This window comes from Pithys albifrons, chromosome 5 (genome assembly GCF_047495875.1).
Source record: "Pithys albifrons albifrons isolate INPA30051 chromosome 5, PitAlb_v1, whole genome shotgun sequence".
NCBI classification, from domain to species: Eukaryota; Metazoa; Chordata; class Aves; order Passeriformes; family Thamnophilidae; genus Pithys; species Pithys albifrons.
Genome location: NC_092462.1, coordinates 36,620,690 through 36,639,505, shown reverse-complemented (window position 1 = coordinate 36,639,505; position 18,816 = coordinate 36,620,690). Strand labels below are relative to the sequence as shown.

At 38.8% G+C, this 18,816-nt stretch overlaps 1 protein-coding gene across 4 annotated transcripts in view; it reads right to left on the bottom strand.

The window, feature by feature from the left end:
• CLCN3 (chloride voltage-gated channel 3) overlaps window positions 1-18,816 on the bottom strand; it is a 68,517-nt gene that overhangs the window by 3,826 nt on the left and 45,875 nt on the right. For 2 of the 4 annotated variants that reach the window (XM_071556230.1, XM_071556231.1), the window contains 9 exons: window positions 17,491-17,678; window positions 16,723-16,845; window positions 15,174-15,380; window positions 11,483-11,563; window positions 9,769-10,314; window positions 7,438-7,624; window positions 5,715-6,113; window positions 3,337-3,553; window positions 896-971 (listed from right to left, as the gene is read on the bottom strand). In XM_071556230.1, the coding sequence (XP_071412331.1) occupies window positions 896-971; window positions 3,337-3,553; window positions 5,715-6,113; window positions 7,438-7,624; window positions 9,769-10,314; window positions 11,483-11,563; window positions 15,174-15,380; window positions 16,723-16,845; window positions 17,491-17,678 (2,024 nt within the window). The remainder of the gene's footprint in view (window positions 1-895; window positions 972-3,336; window positions 3,554-5,714; window positions 6,114-7,437; window positions 7,625-9,768; window positions 10,315-11,482; window positions 11,564-15,173; window positions 15,381-16,722; window positions 16,846-17,490; window positions 17,679-18,816) is intronic. The other 2 variants (XM_071556232.1, XM_071556234.1) reach the window with 1 other exon arrangement.

Below are 18,816 nucleotides of genomic sequence, written 5' to 3'. Positions count from 1 at the left end.
GAGCTGCTGCCCTTGTTATTCTGGTTAGTACATTTCAGTTTGTCTTATTAAAGGACGCATGAAATACTTGTGAAATATTAGCATCAAATGAGAACATAATTAGCATGTTTTGCACATAAGCATCTAAATGTGGTGGATATGTTTAGTAGAGATGTAACGAGCAACCAGTGTCCAAATTAAGACAGAGTCTACCACCTATCTAAGGTTAGTTCACAACATCATCATTAAAACCGTATCTAGATTCAGAAATCAATAGTCAACATAGTAGCCTGCCACTTGGTGGCTTAGGATATCACTGAACTTTTTATAAAGGAGCACACTGACAGCTGTAGGTAACAGCAGAAGAATCACAGGATTTTACCTAAATCACAGGACTTTACTAAAGGGGTATTTTTAAAAAAATCATGTTGATAAAGGGTGATTTACAGGGAAGATCTAATGCTGTGGTTAGAAAGTGCTTGTCTTTGCTTCTCAAAAGATGTGATACATTGCTATTTACCAGCTATTTAAAGCTGTCCTGATCAGCAAAAACTTGACATATATGAAAATCTTAATTTGCATTAGGCGGGGAAAACGTATTCCTAGGCATGTCCTTTCCCACCTGGGGAAATCAGTAGATCATCCAGATGGACCTATGTGATCTCAACAACACAAGTGTCAGGAAGTCTACTGTTTACTTTCCTTTAATGTTGTGACTAACAGCATGCCCACTTCAACAGCTTCATTTCTACAAAAGGATTTTGCACATACTGCAATATTTATGGTTGAATACAAATTTTGAGCATAAGATGATTTCATTGTTCAGCTGATGTCATAAAAGCCCTGAACAGTTCACAAGTTTCATGCTTCCTGACTTCTAATGTGTCTAATTATGAGATCTGATATATCTAATCACCAAGGGTTCGACGTGCTGCTTTAGTTGCTCGAGATGCTCTAATATGTTCTTCTTTGTGATGATCCCCAAGACAATCCTGAAACAGATCATGTTATGCTAATAACTCTGTGTGAAATCAAATAAAAAAAAGTTCTAATCATAATGGAAAAGGATCAGATAGAGCAAAACAAAAAAAAAAACTAAAAAAAAAGAACCAAATCAAACAAAAAAAAATCCAACCCCAAACTCAAAACTAATAAAAAAACCCCAAGAATGGTTGCAGGAAAGCTAATGAGATAATTAAATGAAAATTTATTCGAAAGTCAGTACCCTTTCCCAGATTTTTCTTTTTTATTTTTGCCCCAAAATGCTGAACACAATTGGCTCTTCAACCACCCCAGAGCAGTACATTTCTCATATCCGGCACACATCAGGGAAGCATATTTTATCCCTTCTCCCCAGATTCATGTTTTTGGGTTTCAAAGGCACAGAAACCAAAATCTGCTTTGTATTTCCTTTTTTTAGTAGTTATTTCTCCTCACACATATAGGTAATTATTCACATTTGAACAAGCCACAGTAGGTGAACAAAGTAGTAACTGTGGGAAGTCATAGCAACTGAGGTTCAAAGCTGCCCTGTAGAGCCAGGTTACCTGGTGACCCTAGAAACAGATGAATTCAAACAAATTTCTTGTTCATGATGGTATAAATCTAAAGCAACGCCCTGGAATGGATATTCTCATACATATTAGGAAGAGCAAGGCTCAGGCTTTTCTCTGTCATCAGCATCAGTTCCTGCACAATCTGATCTGGACTGGAACTGGACTGGAACCAGTATGTTGATGGGTGTCTTTAGGTGGGTATATTCTGTTTGCAGGAAATTTGCCAAAATACAAAGTACTCCTGGATGTCCACAAGGCTATACAAAGCCACAGCTAAATACCACCAGCACTACTATTTATGATCTGCTCTTGTTGTAATGGACTGTGTACTCATGGAATACCACAAATTTGTAAACTGAATAGGACAATAAATCTTAAAGGTATCCATACATGCTGCTACTTCATCATAAAATAGTTAAAGATTTGTAGTAGAGTTTGACATAGTTTTGAATGATCAAGCCAATTTGAACATTGATGTTAATGATTCAGCATTCAGACACAACAGACACTAAGAAAAAAATTATCACGGTAAATATTCTTAAGTGAAGTTTTATCAACTCAAATTTCCAGACCCAAAACAAGAATAACTGCATGCCTGCACTAGCTTTTAAGTGTCAGATCATGATGTCCTTTCTTTACCAGAGAAAGGCTTTTAAAATCCTTTATGCTTCTAAAAACATTACTTGCCATCCCATACAGGTATGCATCAAAGAAATAAAAAAGGCAGGAGAATATTTAAAATAAATGTAAAATACATCTGAAAAAAATAAGCTTGAAAACCAAAATAATATTTAAACATTTGCCACTTATACCAGCAGTCCTTTTGCCCACACCGAAACAAAATAAGTCCCACCCACATTTTAGATTTCTTGTCCCATGGACACTGATCCTAAACATATGGATGAGCGGACAATGTTTCACTCCCCAGGTGCCTTAAAAGACATGGTAAATGGAAAGCAGGATACTATGGTAGAAGCATGGTGCATGGCAAGTGTTTAATGCAAGAGATACAGGAAAGCAGAATGGCAAAGGAACAGCTGCACCGGAAAAGATCATGTGAAAAAAACATGGACTAGTTTAGATAAGAGGCAGTTAAAATGAACATTTATGTTTCCATGCTCGGGGCTGATTTATTTAGTGGGTAATCACAAGGCTACTCCCCATAGTTTCATTTACAAACATTGTAAATCTTAAAATTACTTCCTGAAATAGTTTGCATTGTAGAAACAAAAGTTGCAGATTGAAGTTCTAGAACTAACAGCAGTTATTTAATTGTTAGTATTCCAAAAACAAAGCTTGGTGGTATTCACTGTCATTAAACTCCAGAGGAGATATTGACTGGATCATTTCCTCCCTTACTCTTTATGCACCCAGATATTTGTACACGTTCAACAGCTGCTGGTACATTGTATGCTGCCCAAACACAGATGAGAACGAGGAAATACAGGCCTTAGACTGTGCAGTGCATAAGACTAAATTTCTGCAAGACAAGTTTTGTCTCCATGAGCAAGTTGCACTCACCAAACTTGCTGAACAGCAGCTTAGTTTTAAACAGAACATCATACAATTACTAAAATCATCTGCCTGCTTACTTGGAATAGAAGGGAGGAGTAACAATTTTAGATGGGTGCTACAGCACAGCACGTTCTTAATGGAACAGCTGGGGTCCTCAGCTGCAATACCAAACTTAGGGGTTCAAATACCATGATCCTGGTGCATATCCTGGTTCAGATACTCTGATCCTGCAAGTGAAAATTACCATATCTAATAGAATGAACAGCATTGCTGCCACTTTACTCACCCGTTGTGTGTTACAAGGCACTGCCTCAGACCCAGCTTCCGGAAAATATCCACCACTATTTCCATTGGGGTGTGGTCTGTCACGGTGAAAGGACTCATATCAAGTATGCTTCTGAGCTTCAAAGGTCGAGGGCTTTCCGCTGGAAGCGATGGGGTATGCTGGGCAAAACAGACCCTGGAACTGCCAACAATCCCTTCTTGCTTCTTTCTAGCACTTTCTTTAAGAAAAAGAGGGAAGGGGGAAAAACAGCAGAGGAGGAAGAATTTACATTCTTGGAGTAAGGTAGGTTAGTCCAGACAGATAGATCGATCAACCATACCAGACTCTGATGTTATTCTATAGATGCTGATATTCTGATCTAAGCTACTTTGATCTGTTTCCACAGCCACTGCTTTATCCCCAAGAAGTCTTTGTGCAGAAATCACAAAAGGCATCTAACCATTCAGATTTAGTCATTCCTTGACTACTTTTCTCATTCCAATAAGTAACTTTTATTTACTACAAAGAGGTGGAAAGGCATAAAAAACATGCAGGAAGTGCAGAGACAACTCCTGAAGAAACTGCCAATAATCTCAATTGACAGCTCTCCTGTCATGATTCCAAGGGCTTTAATTATTATTGGTTTGAAACCAAAGAACTTCTGACTGCTCTGAAAATGTTGTCTTGTTTATAATGAATTTATTTGCTTTGTTGTGAACTGGATCCTCTTCCTCTTCACATGTTCATCACGTTGGTGACAATAGCATTCCTTCCCATACCCTGAACTATTTCACAAAATCACGGAATTATAGAATACCCTGAGCTGGAAGGGAACCACAAGGATCTTAGAAGTCCAGCTACTGGCCTGGCACAGGACCACCCCAAGAATCTCACCATGTGTCTAAGAGCCTTGTTTAAACACTTCTTGAACTCTGTCAGGCTTGATGCTGTGACCACCTCCTTGGGGGGGCCTGTTCCAGTGGCCAATCACCCTATGGGTTAAGAACCCTTTTCTAATATCCAACCTAAACATCCCCTGACACAAATTCAGGCCATTCCTCTGGGTCCCATCACTGATCAACAGACAGAAGAAATTGATACCTGCCCCTCCTCTTCCCCTCACAAGGAAGTTGCAGACTGCAATAAGGTCTCTCCACAGGCTCCTCCAGGCTGAACACACCAAGTGACCTCAACCACTCACCATACGGCTTCCCACTAGACCCTTCATCATCTTTGCGGCCCTCCTTTGGACACTCTCTGATAGCTTAATATCTTTCTTGCATTGTGGTGCCCAAAACTGCACACAATATTCAAGGTGAGGCTGCCCCAATGCAGAGCAGAGTGGGACAATCCCCTCCCTTGACCAGCTGGCTGTGCCTGATGCCCCCCAGCACATCCTGGCTGCCAAGGCACAATGATTCTTCCAAGGCCAGCCACAACCCAATACTAAGCAACCTGCACTGTACGGTCTTAGCAACTGAAATGAGTCTTACCAGTAAAAAAAGCATTATTAGAAGAATGTTCTGCTATTCCCCAGTTTCCCCAAGTAAATGCATGATTAAACCAGTACTGTGCCTACAATAATTTTCAAGTTTTGGACATTCACATATATCCTACATCATGTAGTATCATCGTGTATATACTATTAAGACCACAGGCAAAAATTTCACCAAACTATAAACAGTGTTGTGTTCATAAAATATGTTTTAAAAAACTTTTAGGAGACATTTGTCCCTTTCTCAAGTGTCTTTGTTAAGGAGATACTTATTAAAAAAAAAGTAGTTTTTCTTGCTAGTGTACAAAGCACTGTCCCAAGTATCACACAAGCACTAGTACTTACCCAGAGAAAGAGGGCCCAAACAGGGCTTTGTATGTTCACATGCCCAAGGACAAATTTCCCATTACACAAACAAATCGAAAAACAGAAAGCTGAAATAATTAATACTGCACTTGTCTCTCCATAGTGCAATCTCAGTTGTTGTAAAAACAATAAATAACATACTACCATAAATAGAGGATATACATTTAAAGATTACTCGGACAGTAATTCTCACAGAATTCTGCTGGTCTAAAGTTAGAATTACTCAATTTTGAAGAAGAATGTTAGTGTAGCATCGCTTGAGGAAATGAGATACTATCAAAGGCCTCAAAAACCAAAAAACCCCTAAAAATTAGATGATGTTTTGGCCTACTTGAATATGACTTTTGTTTTTATGACAAGAGACACAAAGCAATGAGCATTTTCTTCATTTCAGAGCCTGGTATTGAAGATAATAATATATATAAATAAACATCAAATAAGTCTAGAAACACGCAGAGTAAATTCTATTTTAAATATAAAATAATATAAAATAATTTAAATTGGCATATATAATAATGCAATACTGGAAGTTAATTACCTATTGCAATAGTTAAATCTCTTCTTAGAGCAAAGCCCACCAGTCTCTGTGATTCTTTTGACATAATAACAGGAAAGCCATTATAGCTGGTTTCATTGATCAAGTTTTCTATGTCTTCGACCGTCATATTATCCTGCGTCAGAACTGCTAAAGGTGGATCACTTCTTCGAGGTCTCATAACATCAGCAGCCAGTGTTGTGTGAGTAAATTCTTCCTTTGCATCCAAGAAAGGATATCCATTCAGTCGGATGTGTGCCTCATAGATGCCTTCCCTCCCAAAGGCATCTCCTACCCACTTACTGGTCATGACTGCAGCCATTAGGGGCACAATATATTCCAGCCCTCCTGTTAGCTCAAAGACAATAACTACGAGGGACACCGTCATCCGTGTCACACCACCTGCAAGAAAAATGGTAGCCAGTAACATTCTAGTACCAGTAATTATGAATTTTGAATTTCCTGGCTTCTTGTTGAGAACTACAAACAGAATTTTGCCATGAAAGGTCATCTGACAAACATCCTTCTGTATCATACCAACAGAAGCATACAGAGAAAATGAACACAGAACTTCTAGAAGCAAAAAAGAGTTTCAAGGAAAACTCATGGAAAGGGAGATTAATAAAGAGAAGTGGAAAACATATGCAGATAATTAATGTAAACTAAGAATAAAACTGTGTCTATCTCCATACCCCATCAGGCTTAAAAGTATTGTGAAATGCAAGGAAATCCAGTAAGATAAGAATCTGGAAAAAAAATGGAACTGATACGTGAAGTCACAGATAGCAATTCAACAGTTATGTCGTCCAAAGAATTAGAAATTTAATGCTGTTGCTAACTCATGAAACTAAAGAGAATTCTGAGCTGATGAAAAGAAATATTTTTCTTGGACAACAGGAGAAGACAGGGATTTTGTTAGTATTTAAGACGGGGCTTTTTTCTGCCAAGGTTTCTGATGTCGTATCTTCATTCAATAAAAGAATATGATGTTTCTTTCAATGCATTCAAAAGTGATTCAAGTTGAACTACTAAAAACCAAAACAACCTCTCCAAAACAAACATAAGCGTCACTGCAATATTTGATTGCCCAAATGCACTTCTCCTTAAAGAAAAGGTCTACTTTTTGCAAAAATCTGTACTAACAGCTTTAATTTCCAAGGCAACCAAACTGGACACGACAAGACTTTCAAAAACACTCTCCTAGTTTAGGTGTCTAATTTAAACCACTTTCTATGAAACTGTATTTCAACACTTTGTAAAACTGATTTGTTAAAAATACATTACACACTTCTGAAAGTTTTCTTTGGGTTCTGAATTTCAAGAATTTCTGCAATTCATGTATTTCTGCAATTCATGTAGATGTGGCAGCTGATCACATCACTTTTAACAATTTTAACTGTACTTGACCCTGTAAATGCTCTACTTCATACATTTCAAAAAAACTAGATTTTTCTGACTGATGTAGTAATGACATCTCTTGATATCAAAAAGAAAAAGCAAACAGTACTACTTAAATTTTTCTATTTCTCATCAATTTAGATTTCACACTATTCCTCAGATCCTTGTGATCTGAGGGTCTTGTGTAGAGACATGAATGTATTAGTCTAAAGAGAGAAGTCCATAAAACAGATGTTCCAAAACTGCACGTTTCTCTCTCTTTTAATTTTTTAATAATTATTTTGATACATGAAGAAATCAGATACTTATTTAGTTATATTTTATTTACCTAAACATGCAGCAGCACCAACCATGGCATAAAGACCAGGTGTAATACAGTCAGCTCCAACTTCACACCACTCCTTGAAAATGAACCAGTCATGATGGTAGTAAGCCAACTGCTCCACTGCAATTCCTACAATCCTTCCTGCTATTGCTCCAATTGCCATACTAGGTATGAACAACCCAGATGGAACCTGCAATAAAAACACAACTGCTGTCACACTGCTGGGAACATACCTGACACATCGCTTTAGAAGTCATTTTTTTTTCTGTCAAAAGAGATGCAAACGCTCAAATTGTCAGGTTAACCCATGTAAAGGGACCTTGGAAGGTTAGTAAAACTTAACAGAATGCCACTGGTATCTCTCATTGACCTCATTAGCTGAAACTATTTAATGACTATATTTGTTCATATTTTACTGTATTTAAGAGAACATCTATCACCAATACAGAACGACAAACTAGACTCTCGGTGCCAACAGCACAACTCTTAGCATATGCATGTCCAATTTGAGCCATGCTACTAGTACTAAAAAGTGTTCCTTACTATTTCCCATCTCCCTTATTACTTCATGTTCCTCAGAGTCAACATTCATTTACTAAACACAACTGTCTTTCCAAAGTGCTTCCTGACACTGCTAAACATTAGATGACTAACTGAACAGGTGATTTCTAAAAGAAGCTTTGCTCACTATATTGGCGTTTTCTATAAAAGCAGTGAGAAAGAAAAAGGCAAGACAATCCTCACTGCAAAAAGTACATAACATATTAGGTTAAAAAATGTTATTTTAGTTACTTAAAATGTTTTTTTGCTATTAACTAAAATCTGGAAAAGCCATATAGCCTTGTCACACCAACATGGCTAACTGAAGTATTATTGCAGACTTGCTTTTATCAGCAGCTTCATAAAGTGTGTTCATCTGAAAAACTGCTGCTGTGTATCCTCTCCTTAGGAAACTAATCTTTCCAGAAAACATACTGGTGGTGCCTAAATGTTGCATTAAACTGGAAATGCCCACTGCTTCTCCTCACAGCAGTTAGCATCAGAGTATTTTATACTGTGACCGAAAAACAAATCTGACTGCAAATCAGAACTATCTTGTCAAAATAACGTCATTAAAAAATTGCACTCCTGATGTAACAAGACACATCATGCAATTTTTCTTGTACTATAGAGCTGTGAATTTAAGTATTGTGCAATTCCTAACTACAGATTTTTGCTGTGGCATTCAAAAGCTAGCACAGAATCGTATTTCAGAATTGTTATTATATTTTGTCTATATTTATGGTTGCAAAGATAATTTCTAACCAACAAACCAAATAAAAACAAACATAGCAAAGTTGGTGTTAGAAAGCCAGCAACACTACTTTTGAGAAAAAGTTTAATAATCCTTCATTCCCATCCAGAATTACCTAATATTTCAGTGTTGATAGAGGTAATATTCAATGCTATTATTTTAGTCTAATAATCAAATTGTACATTTGTACCACTGCTGTTATTGCCCACAATTAATTATTCATCTAAACCCTTTTCTAACTGTTAAAATCAAATTTTTTTCCTGAGTGAAATTCCTTCTTGGTGCACATTCAACAGTACCCTGAACCCTCCCACACATATTTCCAATATAAAATTAACTAAATAAATACGTGAAACTGCCTCAGATTCTAGTCTGCTATAGCAGTATGCTGCAGAAATTAAGTCTCCACGTGGAAATTGCATCCAAATTGTTTCTGGCCCTTTGATAATGTAACTTTTTTATGCAGTCGCCCCTTCTCTTCTTTCCATCATAAGTGGGTAATGGTTACAAGACTGTAACTGTAATTATGATTTTACAGCTGCATTTGTTTGCATAACCCCTGGATCACACATCACAACATGAAGAGGAATCTTCACAGAGAAGGAGCAGGGGAAAAGATAAGTTCTTCCTTTTCATCTCCAGTGCTTGCCAGTCTAGCCCCACTTATACTACACAGGAAAAGATTTGTTCTGTGGCACATGTATCATCTGAAGCAAGCAAGGGTCAGGGTATGGGTACAACTTTCCACTTCTTTGCGTACTAGTCATACAAACACCCATCCATCCATCCATCCACAGTTTCTGCTCCCTATTGCATCTAGCACGTTTCTATTCAGCTGAACAAAGGGCTCATCTGAATTTAATTAAACTTAATATTGTTTTCTACAAGACTTGCTTATTAACCAACACTAAAAAGACCTATTTTAAAAGAACTGCACATGAAAAAACCCGCCTATAAACAAAGCTGCTAGAGACGGAAAATGAGAAAGGCAGTAATTAAATAATCACAGCAGATAACACAGGTATTGCATTCACACTTACCTTGATACCAAAGGTGAAGACTGTCATGATTATTTTAAATATGAGTGCTAAACACAACTGCCATATAGCTGAATAGACTCCAGTGCCTGCTGGACGGTCAGGAATATCATCTACTATTTTGCTTGCATTCATATCATTTCTGTAGTCACAGAGTGAGGAGGATTCCAACGGCCCACAGTCTGTGAAGAGCTCCTTAATAAGCTCACTGGTGTTTAGCCGTGTATATGGATTAGGAAATGCAATGACAGCTGTTATTGCTGCAACAATAATAACCTCCAGGACAGGATACTTCCCAAATTTTGTAGATTTGCGTCGACGACACCATGCAATATTTGCTCGGATGAAAAATGCTCCCCAGAGCCCACCAAATACTCCCAGAAGAATAAAAGGAAGCAGTTCAAAAAGGTACCAAGGGGTGTGATATTCCACATAAAAAAGAACTAGGCGGCTATTACCAAAAGGATTGATGGACCTTAAAACAAACGCAGCTACTAAAGCAGCAAAAAACGATCTCCATAAAGTTTTCAGTGGGAAATAGTAACTGACCTGCAAAAGGCAATACATGAGAATTATTAGTGATTTAATTAAAAAACCTGGAAAGACAAGTTTGTGCATGTATTAGAGTACTGCTGCCCACATGGTATAGGCTACAAAAAAGTCCTCTCAGATTATCAGTATTATTCGAATCACTGGGAGCACTAGCACTCCAGCACACACGGCATTTTTAAAAAACTCTACAACTCATGCTTGTATCAATTTTAAAGTCAATACTACAGCAGTATTGAAACCACTGCTGGTTTAAGACTTAAAAGCAAATGATGCACAGTAATTTATGTTTATAAGCTGCTCTGTTTATGTGTCTCTTTTTAGCATTCATGAGAACCAGGCTGTGTACTTGCTACACTCTCGAATTTCCTGCTAATACTGTTTCATCCCCTTTCAACCTACATTGAAAGGTTTCCAACAGATATGTTATTTTTAGGAAGTATGATTAAAATAAAAAAATTCTAAGTCCTCAAAACAGAACAAGTAATTTCATTCTTAAGCCCCATATAGAGTGATTTGAATTTCAAGATAGTTTTCTTCTGTTGTTTTTTATTGCAACAAAGGTTCCTCAAAATCCCCTAAGGATTTAACGAAATTATACATGAGAGAATATTTTTGCTTCCTTTTTCAATTTATAGATTCTTACATATTTGAAAATGACTAATTAAAACTAATTTAATAAAATAATTTCTTGGAGAAAAAAGTTTGGTTGCCTTTCAGGTCAATTTTATAGCGTATTTGCCCTTTTAATGATTATTATATTCAATTGTATTTAGTGTCTGAAACTTTAAGTAATGTTTAAAAACTGGCTTCATAAAACTGTCCAGTAAGTTTCTAAATCCTCTTTCAAAGTGAAAAATAAGAGCCCTCTTTTTTTTTTTCCAGAATAAACTCCTAGACTGAAAACCTGCTGTATCTCTATCTGTATGTAAACTGTAATTATTAATGGACTCAGCCCTTCAAAAAAAATAACTGAAAATATAGGAAAGCTGACATTAATTCAAAGAAAAGAAAAAATATCTTTAAGAGGACTCTCGACTTTGAAATGTGGGTCCAAAAATAATTCACCTTTTAGGAATGACTGCACGGCATAAAGGAGTCTGAGATTATTTAAGCTAAAAGAAAGTTTTTAACAGTATCTATCCTTCAGTGCCATCTCTTGACATACCTCCTCCAGACTGAAAAGGACTCCCCCGATTGGGGCACCAAAGGCTACAGAAACTCCTGCTGCTGAGGCAGCTGACAACACCTGCAAAAGAACAAAAGGTGAGGGGTTTTTCTACAGTCTGTTACATGCGTTAAACATGAAGAACAGAATCTCACTACAGCTATCAGTTTCTTCTATTTCTGTTAAGGATACACACACTTAATAATAGAAAAGCAAGAAGTAAGTGTATGAGAATGCTCCTAAGATGTGGAGAGCAGCCACAGCAGTCATCAATCAGGCACTAGACATGAGGAAGCCAAAGACACTCTCCAAATTCAGAGCTGAAACTGGCCAGTGTTGTGTCAGATGAAAAGAAGGGGTTTTTTAAGTACATTAACAGCAAGAGGAGGTCCAAGGAAAACATTGAACTGATATTTGTTGAAGATGGTCATCTGACTAATACAGACGAGGAAAACCATAGGCATTCCATGGGGTTTTTTTCCTCACTCTTTTTAATAATACTGATAGACCTTGGGCTGCCCAGCCCCCTGAGTCACAGGACCACAAGTGTGGGGAACAGTGACTTTCCATCTGTGGACACTGAAACTGTAAGGGACCAGCTCTAACAGCTGAACGTTAGTAAGTCCATGGAGCCTGATGGGATTCTTCCCAGAGTACTGAAAGAGCTAGCAGATGTTATGGCTAGACCCCTGTTGATCATGTGCCAAAGGTTTTGGGAGTTTGGGAAGGATCCTGCTGACTGGAAGCTAGACAGTGTTAGTTCAATCTGTATCAAGGGCGTGAGGGAAGACCCAGAGAAGTAGAGACCTGCTAGCCTAACCTCTGTAATTTGAAAAAAGCTGAGAAGATTATACTGGGTGCCACTGAAAAGCTTTTAAATAATAAAGCAATCATCAGGCACAGTCAATACAGGTTCACAGAAGGAAAGTCCTGCTTAACTAATTTGGTATCTTTCTATGATAACATCAACCATCCACTGGATGACATGAAGGCTCCGTATGTAGTTTTCCTGGGTTTTAGTGAGGCTTTTGCTACTGTCCCTCACAGCATCCTTCTGGACAAGCTGTCCAGCCGTGGGGTGAACATGTTAACAGGGCACAGGGTGGAGAACTGGGTGAATATCAGGACTCAAAGAGTTGTAGTGAATGGGGCTACATCTGGCAGGTGACTGGTAACCAACATTCTGTTCAATGTATTCAAAGACCTAGATGCAGGAGTTGACTGCACCATGAGCAAGTTTGCCGATTATAGCAAACTGGCATACACTGTTGACTCTCTTGAGGGACAAGAGGCCTTGTAGAAGGATCTAGATAGACTAGAGCACCAGATAGTGATTAATGGGATGAAATTTAATGAGTCAAAATGCTGCACACCTAGGATGAAGTAACACCAGGCTCAACTGTAAACAAGGAGAGGAGTGGCTGGAGAGCAGCCCTGCAAGAGGGCTCTGGGGGTGCTGGTGGGCAGCAGCTCAGTGTGAGTCAGCCCACGCAGGCTAGAGGGCAAACCCCGTCCTGGGGGAGTATCAAGCACAGCAGAACCAGCTGGCCAACAGAGATTCCTGTTCCGCTGCATTCAGCCTGGAGACAGCCTCCCCTTGGGTGCTGCATGTGGTTCTGGGCCCCACAGTTCAAGAACTATGTGAAGGTCCTTGGATGCATCCAGAGAAGAGCAACAGAGGTGGTAACAGGGCTGGAAGGAGGGTCCTGTGAGAAGCATCTTAGAACTTTAGTCTTGTCTAGTTTGGAGAGAAGGAGGCTGAGGGACAAGGTTCCTTGCTTTCTATAACTTCCTGAGAAGGCAAAATAGACAGAGAGATGCTGAGCTCTTCTCCCTGGTATCCAGTGATAGGATGTATGGGAATGGTTCAAAGTTGCACCTCGTGAGGTTTAGACTGGACATGTGGAAGCATTTCTTTACAGAGAAGGCTGGGCTTCCAGGCTTCCTAGAGAGGTGGCTGATACGCTGAGCCTGTCAGTGTTTTAAGAGGCATTTGGACAGTGCCCTTTACATTATGCTTTAGCTTATGGTCAGCCCTGAAGTAGATGATAATTGTAAGTCCATTCCAATTGCAACAGTCTATTCTTTTCTAGATGTGTGTGGCAGAGAACTCCATCGATCACAGATATTATTCAAGGGACATAAAGCAATGACAGACTACACAGCTTTTGTATCAGTCCTGGAGATTTCCACTCAGTAGTCTTCAAGTAAAAACCTGCAAAAAGAACTGAGGTAAACTGAGATTAAGTGATAAGAATTCCAATGTTGTGCAGTCTCATTCTAAAAGTAAAGAAGTTGAGCTGAGAACTGAAGCACAGCTGGGATAACACCCTTTTCAATTTTAGAATACCAAAAACTTTTTGAATTAATAAAAATATTAGAGCTTGCTACTTTCTATGACTATACTTGCTTTCAGTAGCATAGCTCCCTCTATTGGGTTTACATGATAAGGTTTTGGTAGTAGAAGGGCTGCAGGGGTGCCTTCTGTCAGAAGATACCAGAGGCTGTCCCCATGTTCAATAGAGCTGGCTCCAAAATAAAGCCCATCAGTGATGCTGGTAGTGTCCCTGTGATAAGAAATGTAAAGGATACAAACGACTGCACAGCAGCTGTGAGAGAGAGGAGTGAGAAAAATGTGATAGAAACAGCTCTGCAGACATCAAGGTCAATAAAGAAGGGGAAGGTGCCCCAGGCACTGGCAGAGATTCCCTTGTGGCCCATGATGAGGCCCATGGTGACGCAGGTTGTCCCCCTGCAGCCCACGGAGGGCCGTGGCAGAGCAGGCTCCTGGCTGGAGCCATGGCCTGTGGAGAGGAGCCCAAGCAGGAGGAGGTTTCTTGCAAGCACTGCAGCCTGTGGCTGGCTGATCCAGGCTGGGGCAGTCCATTCCTGAAAGACTGCACCCTGTGGAAAGCACCAATGCTGAAGGAATTTGTGAAGGACTGCCTTCCATGGTTGGGACCCTGCATGGAGCAGGGGAAGAGTATCAAGAGGAAGGAGCAACAGAGATAAAAGTGTTCCCTTGTGCTTTGGAATAGAAGAGTCAGGAGCGAAGCTGAGCCTGGGAAGAAGGGAGAGCAGGGACAGGTTGTATTTAGTTTTGTTTTATTTCTCACTGTCCTACTCTGTTATTAACTGGAATAAAGTATCTTTACTCAAGTCTAGTCTGTTTAGCCTCTGATGGTAACTGGTGAGGGAGGGATCTCCCTGTCCTTATTTTGACCTATGAGAGCTTTTCATTTTATTCTCTCCTGCTGTCTTGTCAAGATTCAGGGGTGAGAGAACAACTTGGCAGGCACCAAGTCTAACCCACCACACTGTCTCTCACTAAAATAATCAAACTGAAACAGAGCAGAAAACGTTGTCACCAGGAATACTTTGTTCACGGGTTCAGAGCACACTGCTGTCCTCACAAGTGAACACACTCATCTGTTACCAAAAAGTAGAGCCAAGAACAGAAAGATTTTAAATAAAATCAAATAATGTTTGAGATGGAAGAAATGCAAACTGACACTGACATGGAAATTATTTACCTTTGAGAATCCTAGGGATAATACATTGTTCTTAACACAATAAGTAACTACTGATAAACACTACACACTGCTCAAAAAACAAATATGGTCTTTTAAACAAATTGGTGTAAATACACGGATATTTAATACATTCTATAAATGCTTTTACAAAAATTTACCTCTCTTTTTTTAGCTTCATTTGTACTGTATTTTGGAAAGAGGTAGGAAAATATATTTCCACAGCAGCAGGCAACATGTACCAAGGGACCTTCTTTTCCTAAACTCAGACCTGATGCGACAGCCAGTACTAAAGTAATTGTTTTTATCATCAAAGTCCACTTTCCCAAATAACCTCTGATGATGAAGCCACTCAAAATAGTTTTTATCTGGAAGAAATAAAAAAATTATAAGAATACCTGTTACTGCACTCTGCTTTCTTCAATAAATGATTCTATAATTTTAGCTGCAGAACTTCAAACAAACAACTGACTTTACCACTCTTTAACACACATATCGTTCAGACTGCTACACTGAGTCTATCTGGTTGCGAGAGGCTTTCTATTTGCAACTCACTCGAAAACGCTGGACAATAACATCCAGTAACATTATCGATTACATTTAGTATGTTAATCTGCAGCAGCTTCTAAGACTGTATTCATTAGAGTATTATGTAAATTATCAAGTGAAAAGGAGAAAACTTCCAAAGGAAAAATCAACCTGCAAAAAATATACTCAAGGTCATATATTCTAGCAATATCCCATTTATACCAATTTTATACCTCTCTGCTTTTTTTTTATGCTTTACCATCACTAGATAAAAAATTAACAGTAGATTTCTTGACATAAAGATGGAAAAGATCAGCCTTTCTCCACCAGGAAAGTTGTGCCACTTTCCGAAGATATTACTGTACTTAACAATGCCATATTATTAGCCTAGAAAATATGGCTATATATAGGAGATAATACAGTAATCATAGGAAAGGACAACCTGTCCATAAATAGGATGTACACAAAACATTGGGCAGTCGTGTCTAGAAAGCAAAGATAGCTAAATCTGGAAACCAATTTAGGATGACATCTCTTCTAGAGTTATGGCACAGGACTGTTCCAGACTTATTCAGAGGCAGGATTTGTCCTTCAACTTCTACAATACACATATATAAAGAAATATTTACGGAAAGACAGGAGAAGTAAGACTAACCACAATTTATGTGACTTTGGGTTTTTCTCTCCCATTCTGTGGATAGTAGCAGCCAGCAATCGTCAACAGTGAGTTTTTGAGGATATTATACAATTTACATTGTAACTGTGTTGGTTTGTGCTAGTTCAGGTGACTAAAGCTGCTGTAACAAAAGATTTATTACTGTACCAAAGGACCCGTATTCTGTCAACAAAATCCCTGCTCTCTTATCTCCACTGGGGTAGGGGATTGGGGTAGGTTTGGAAATCACTCCTCAGAAGTAAACTCTCTTTAGTTAGCTAACCGCTTCCTTAAAAAGGAGTCCTGACAGAAGCATGCAGCCAAATCTACTAATTGAGGAGATTCTCTTAAATTTGGGGTGTTTTTCCCAGAAACAGTTTGCATAATTACATTTTCAATTTGAATACTTGTATTAATAGATTTCTTCAAAGATAAGGTCCTCTCTCTTGCCTTCCCCATATCCTGTAAGGCAGCAGTAATTTTCACAATATGAAACATTTATAGTATATATATTAGTTAGACCTCACCTCAGGTATCCCTGAGCCACAGGCGTAAGGAGCAAATACCTTCACCAGAGAAACTGCTAAGAAGGCAAAGCTCAATGCCCAGAAAATGTACATTATGTAGTTCATTATGTATGAACCTGGACCCTGAAAGCAAAAATAAAAAGTCAGAAACAAATTTTACATAGGAGCAAAATCACTACTTAAAATAATCCAATACTCTTCCGAGTACACTTACGCACAAATGTGAAGAACAATAATTATTACCAGGTTGAAAGAGAGTTTTGTTTGAAAAGCATGAAATTATGACACCTGCACATCAGCACAGACTGAGTTATACAAAGTAGAAAGTGTTCTAACACTTCATCTTAGAAAAAAAACCATAGCACAAGTGTATTTTTAATAGATACTAGTTGCTAAGATCTACTGAATACTGCATAAATCTTTATTTTTAAAAAATTGTGGTAGGAAAAACCCTCCAAATCTTAGTTATTACACAACACCATAAATGTAGTTTTTATTTATGTACAGATGAAGAATAGAAATTCTTGCATTATTAACAGTTCTATACTCTCATAACTTCCTTACACCTGTAACACTCCAAGCCCCCTTGCAGTTCATGAAATACACATTTATTACACCATAACCTATTAATCAATTCAAATGCTGAAAAACGGTGCAGACAGTAGAACCTAAATCTGTGTTCAGATCCCTAACCTTAAATCCATTATTTTCTTTCTGTATTCAGATGAGCTGTTGAGCAAGGCCATAGAAGAATGGGTATATACTCACTTCTGCTTGCCCGATTATTAGTTCTGCCCATGTTTTCCACTGCGGACATTTATCTCTCTCTTCAAACGTGGTCTCATTTGAACCCCAACAGCACTGTTCATGGTTAAACCACAGAGCGCTAAGGCAAATGCCTTCCTTTAAGTCAGTCATCCAGTCTGCAGCAATGTCAATTAATCCTGCCAATGCCCCTGTTGTAGGAACAGTTTTGCATTAATGTTCTGGCAAACAGGAATAACACATGGCTAAACCGAAGAAATATACTGGTATTAATTGATGTAAACTGAGATTACAGAAAACCTAATTAAATATACATTTAATATATTACATATATTACATATACATTTAATATATTATATGTTAATCTATGTCCAGGAATATATCCTGTTATCAATATGGTAAGATTAGTATTTGCTGAAGAATCGAGTTCTTTGTCTATTTCTCAAGTTAAATGCAGGGTTTTGTCTTGCCTTTTTTTCCTTTGTTCTCCCACAGTCCACTGAAACAAAGGAGTTAAGAATCAAAAGAGGTCTATTACATTTGTGTGATGGGACAGTTTATATTTGGCATCAATCCTGCCAGAGATAGATGGGATTCATCTGTTTAAAAGGCGAAAAACGATTCTAGCCTGTGAGTTGGCAGGGCTGATTGAGAGGGCTTTAAACTAGATTTGAAGGGGGAAGGGGATAAGAGCAGGCTCGCCAGAGATGAGCCTGAGGGCAGCATGCCAGAACTAGGGGTGAAACGGACAGTTCAGCTGAAGCACATGGACACCAGTGTATGCAGTATGGGAAACAAACAGGAGGAGCTGGAAGCCATTGTGCAGCAGGAAATCTGCGATGCAGTTGCCATCAAAGAAACATGGTGGGATGACTCCCATGACTGGAGTGCTGCAATGGATGACTACCTGCTCTTTGGAAGAGACAGAAGAGCAAAGGGAGGTGTGGGGTGGCTCTGTACATTAAGGAGTGCTTTGACTGCATAGAGCTCAAGGACAGTGATGATAAGGCTGAATACCTAAGGACATGAATAGGGGGGAAGGGTTACAAGCTAGGTAGGAATCCCAGTAGGAATCTGTTACAGACAACCCAGGCAGTATGAAGAGGCAGATTAATTGCTCTATAAGTGTCTGGCTGACATTTCATGATCACTAGCCCTTGTTCTCCTGGGCAACTTCAACTTGCTGGATATCTGCTGGAAACTCAGCACAGTGAAGAGGAGGCTGTCTAGAAGGTTCCTGAAGCATGTGACCTGACATAGCTGGTACGTGAGCGTAACATGGGCCGTGTCCCACTAGACTTGCTGTTTACGAACAGAGAATGGCTGGTG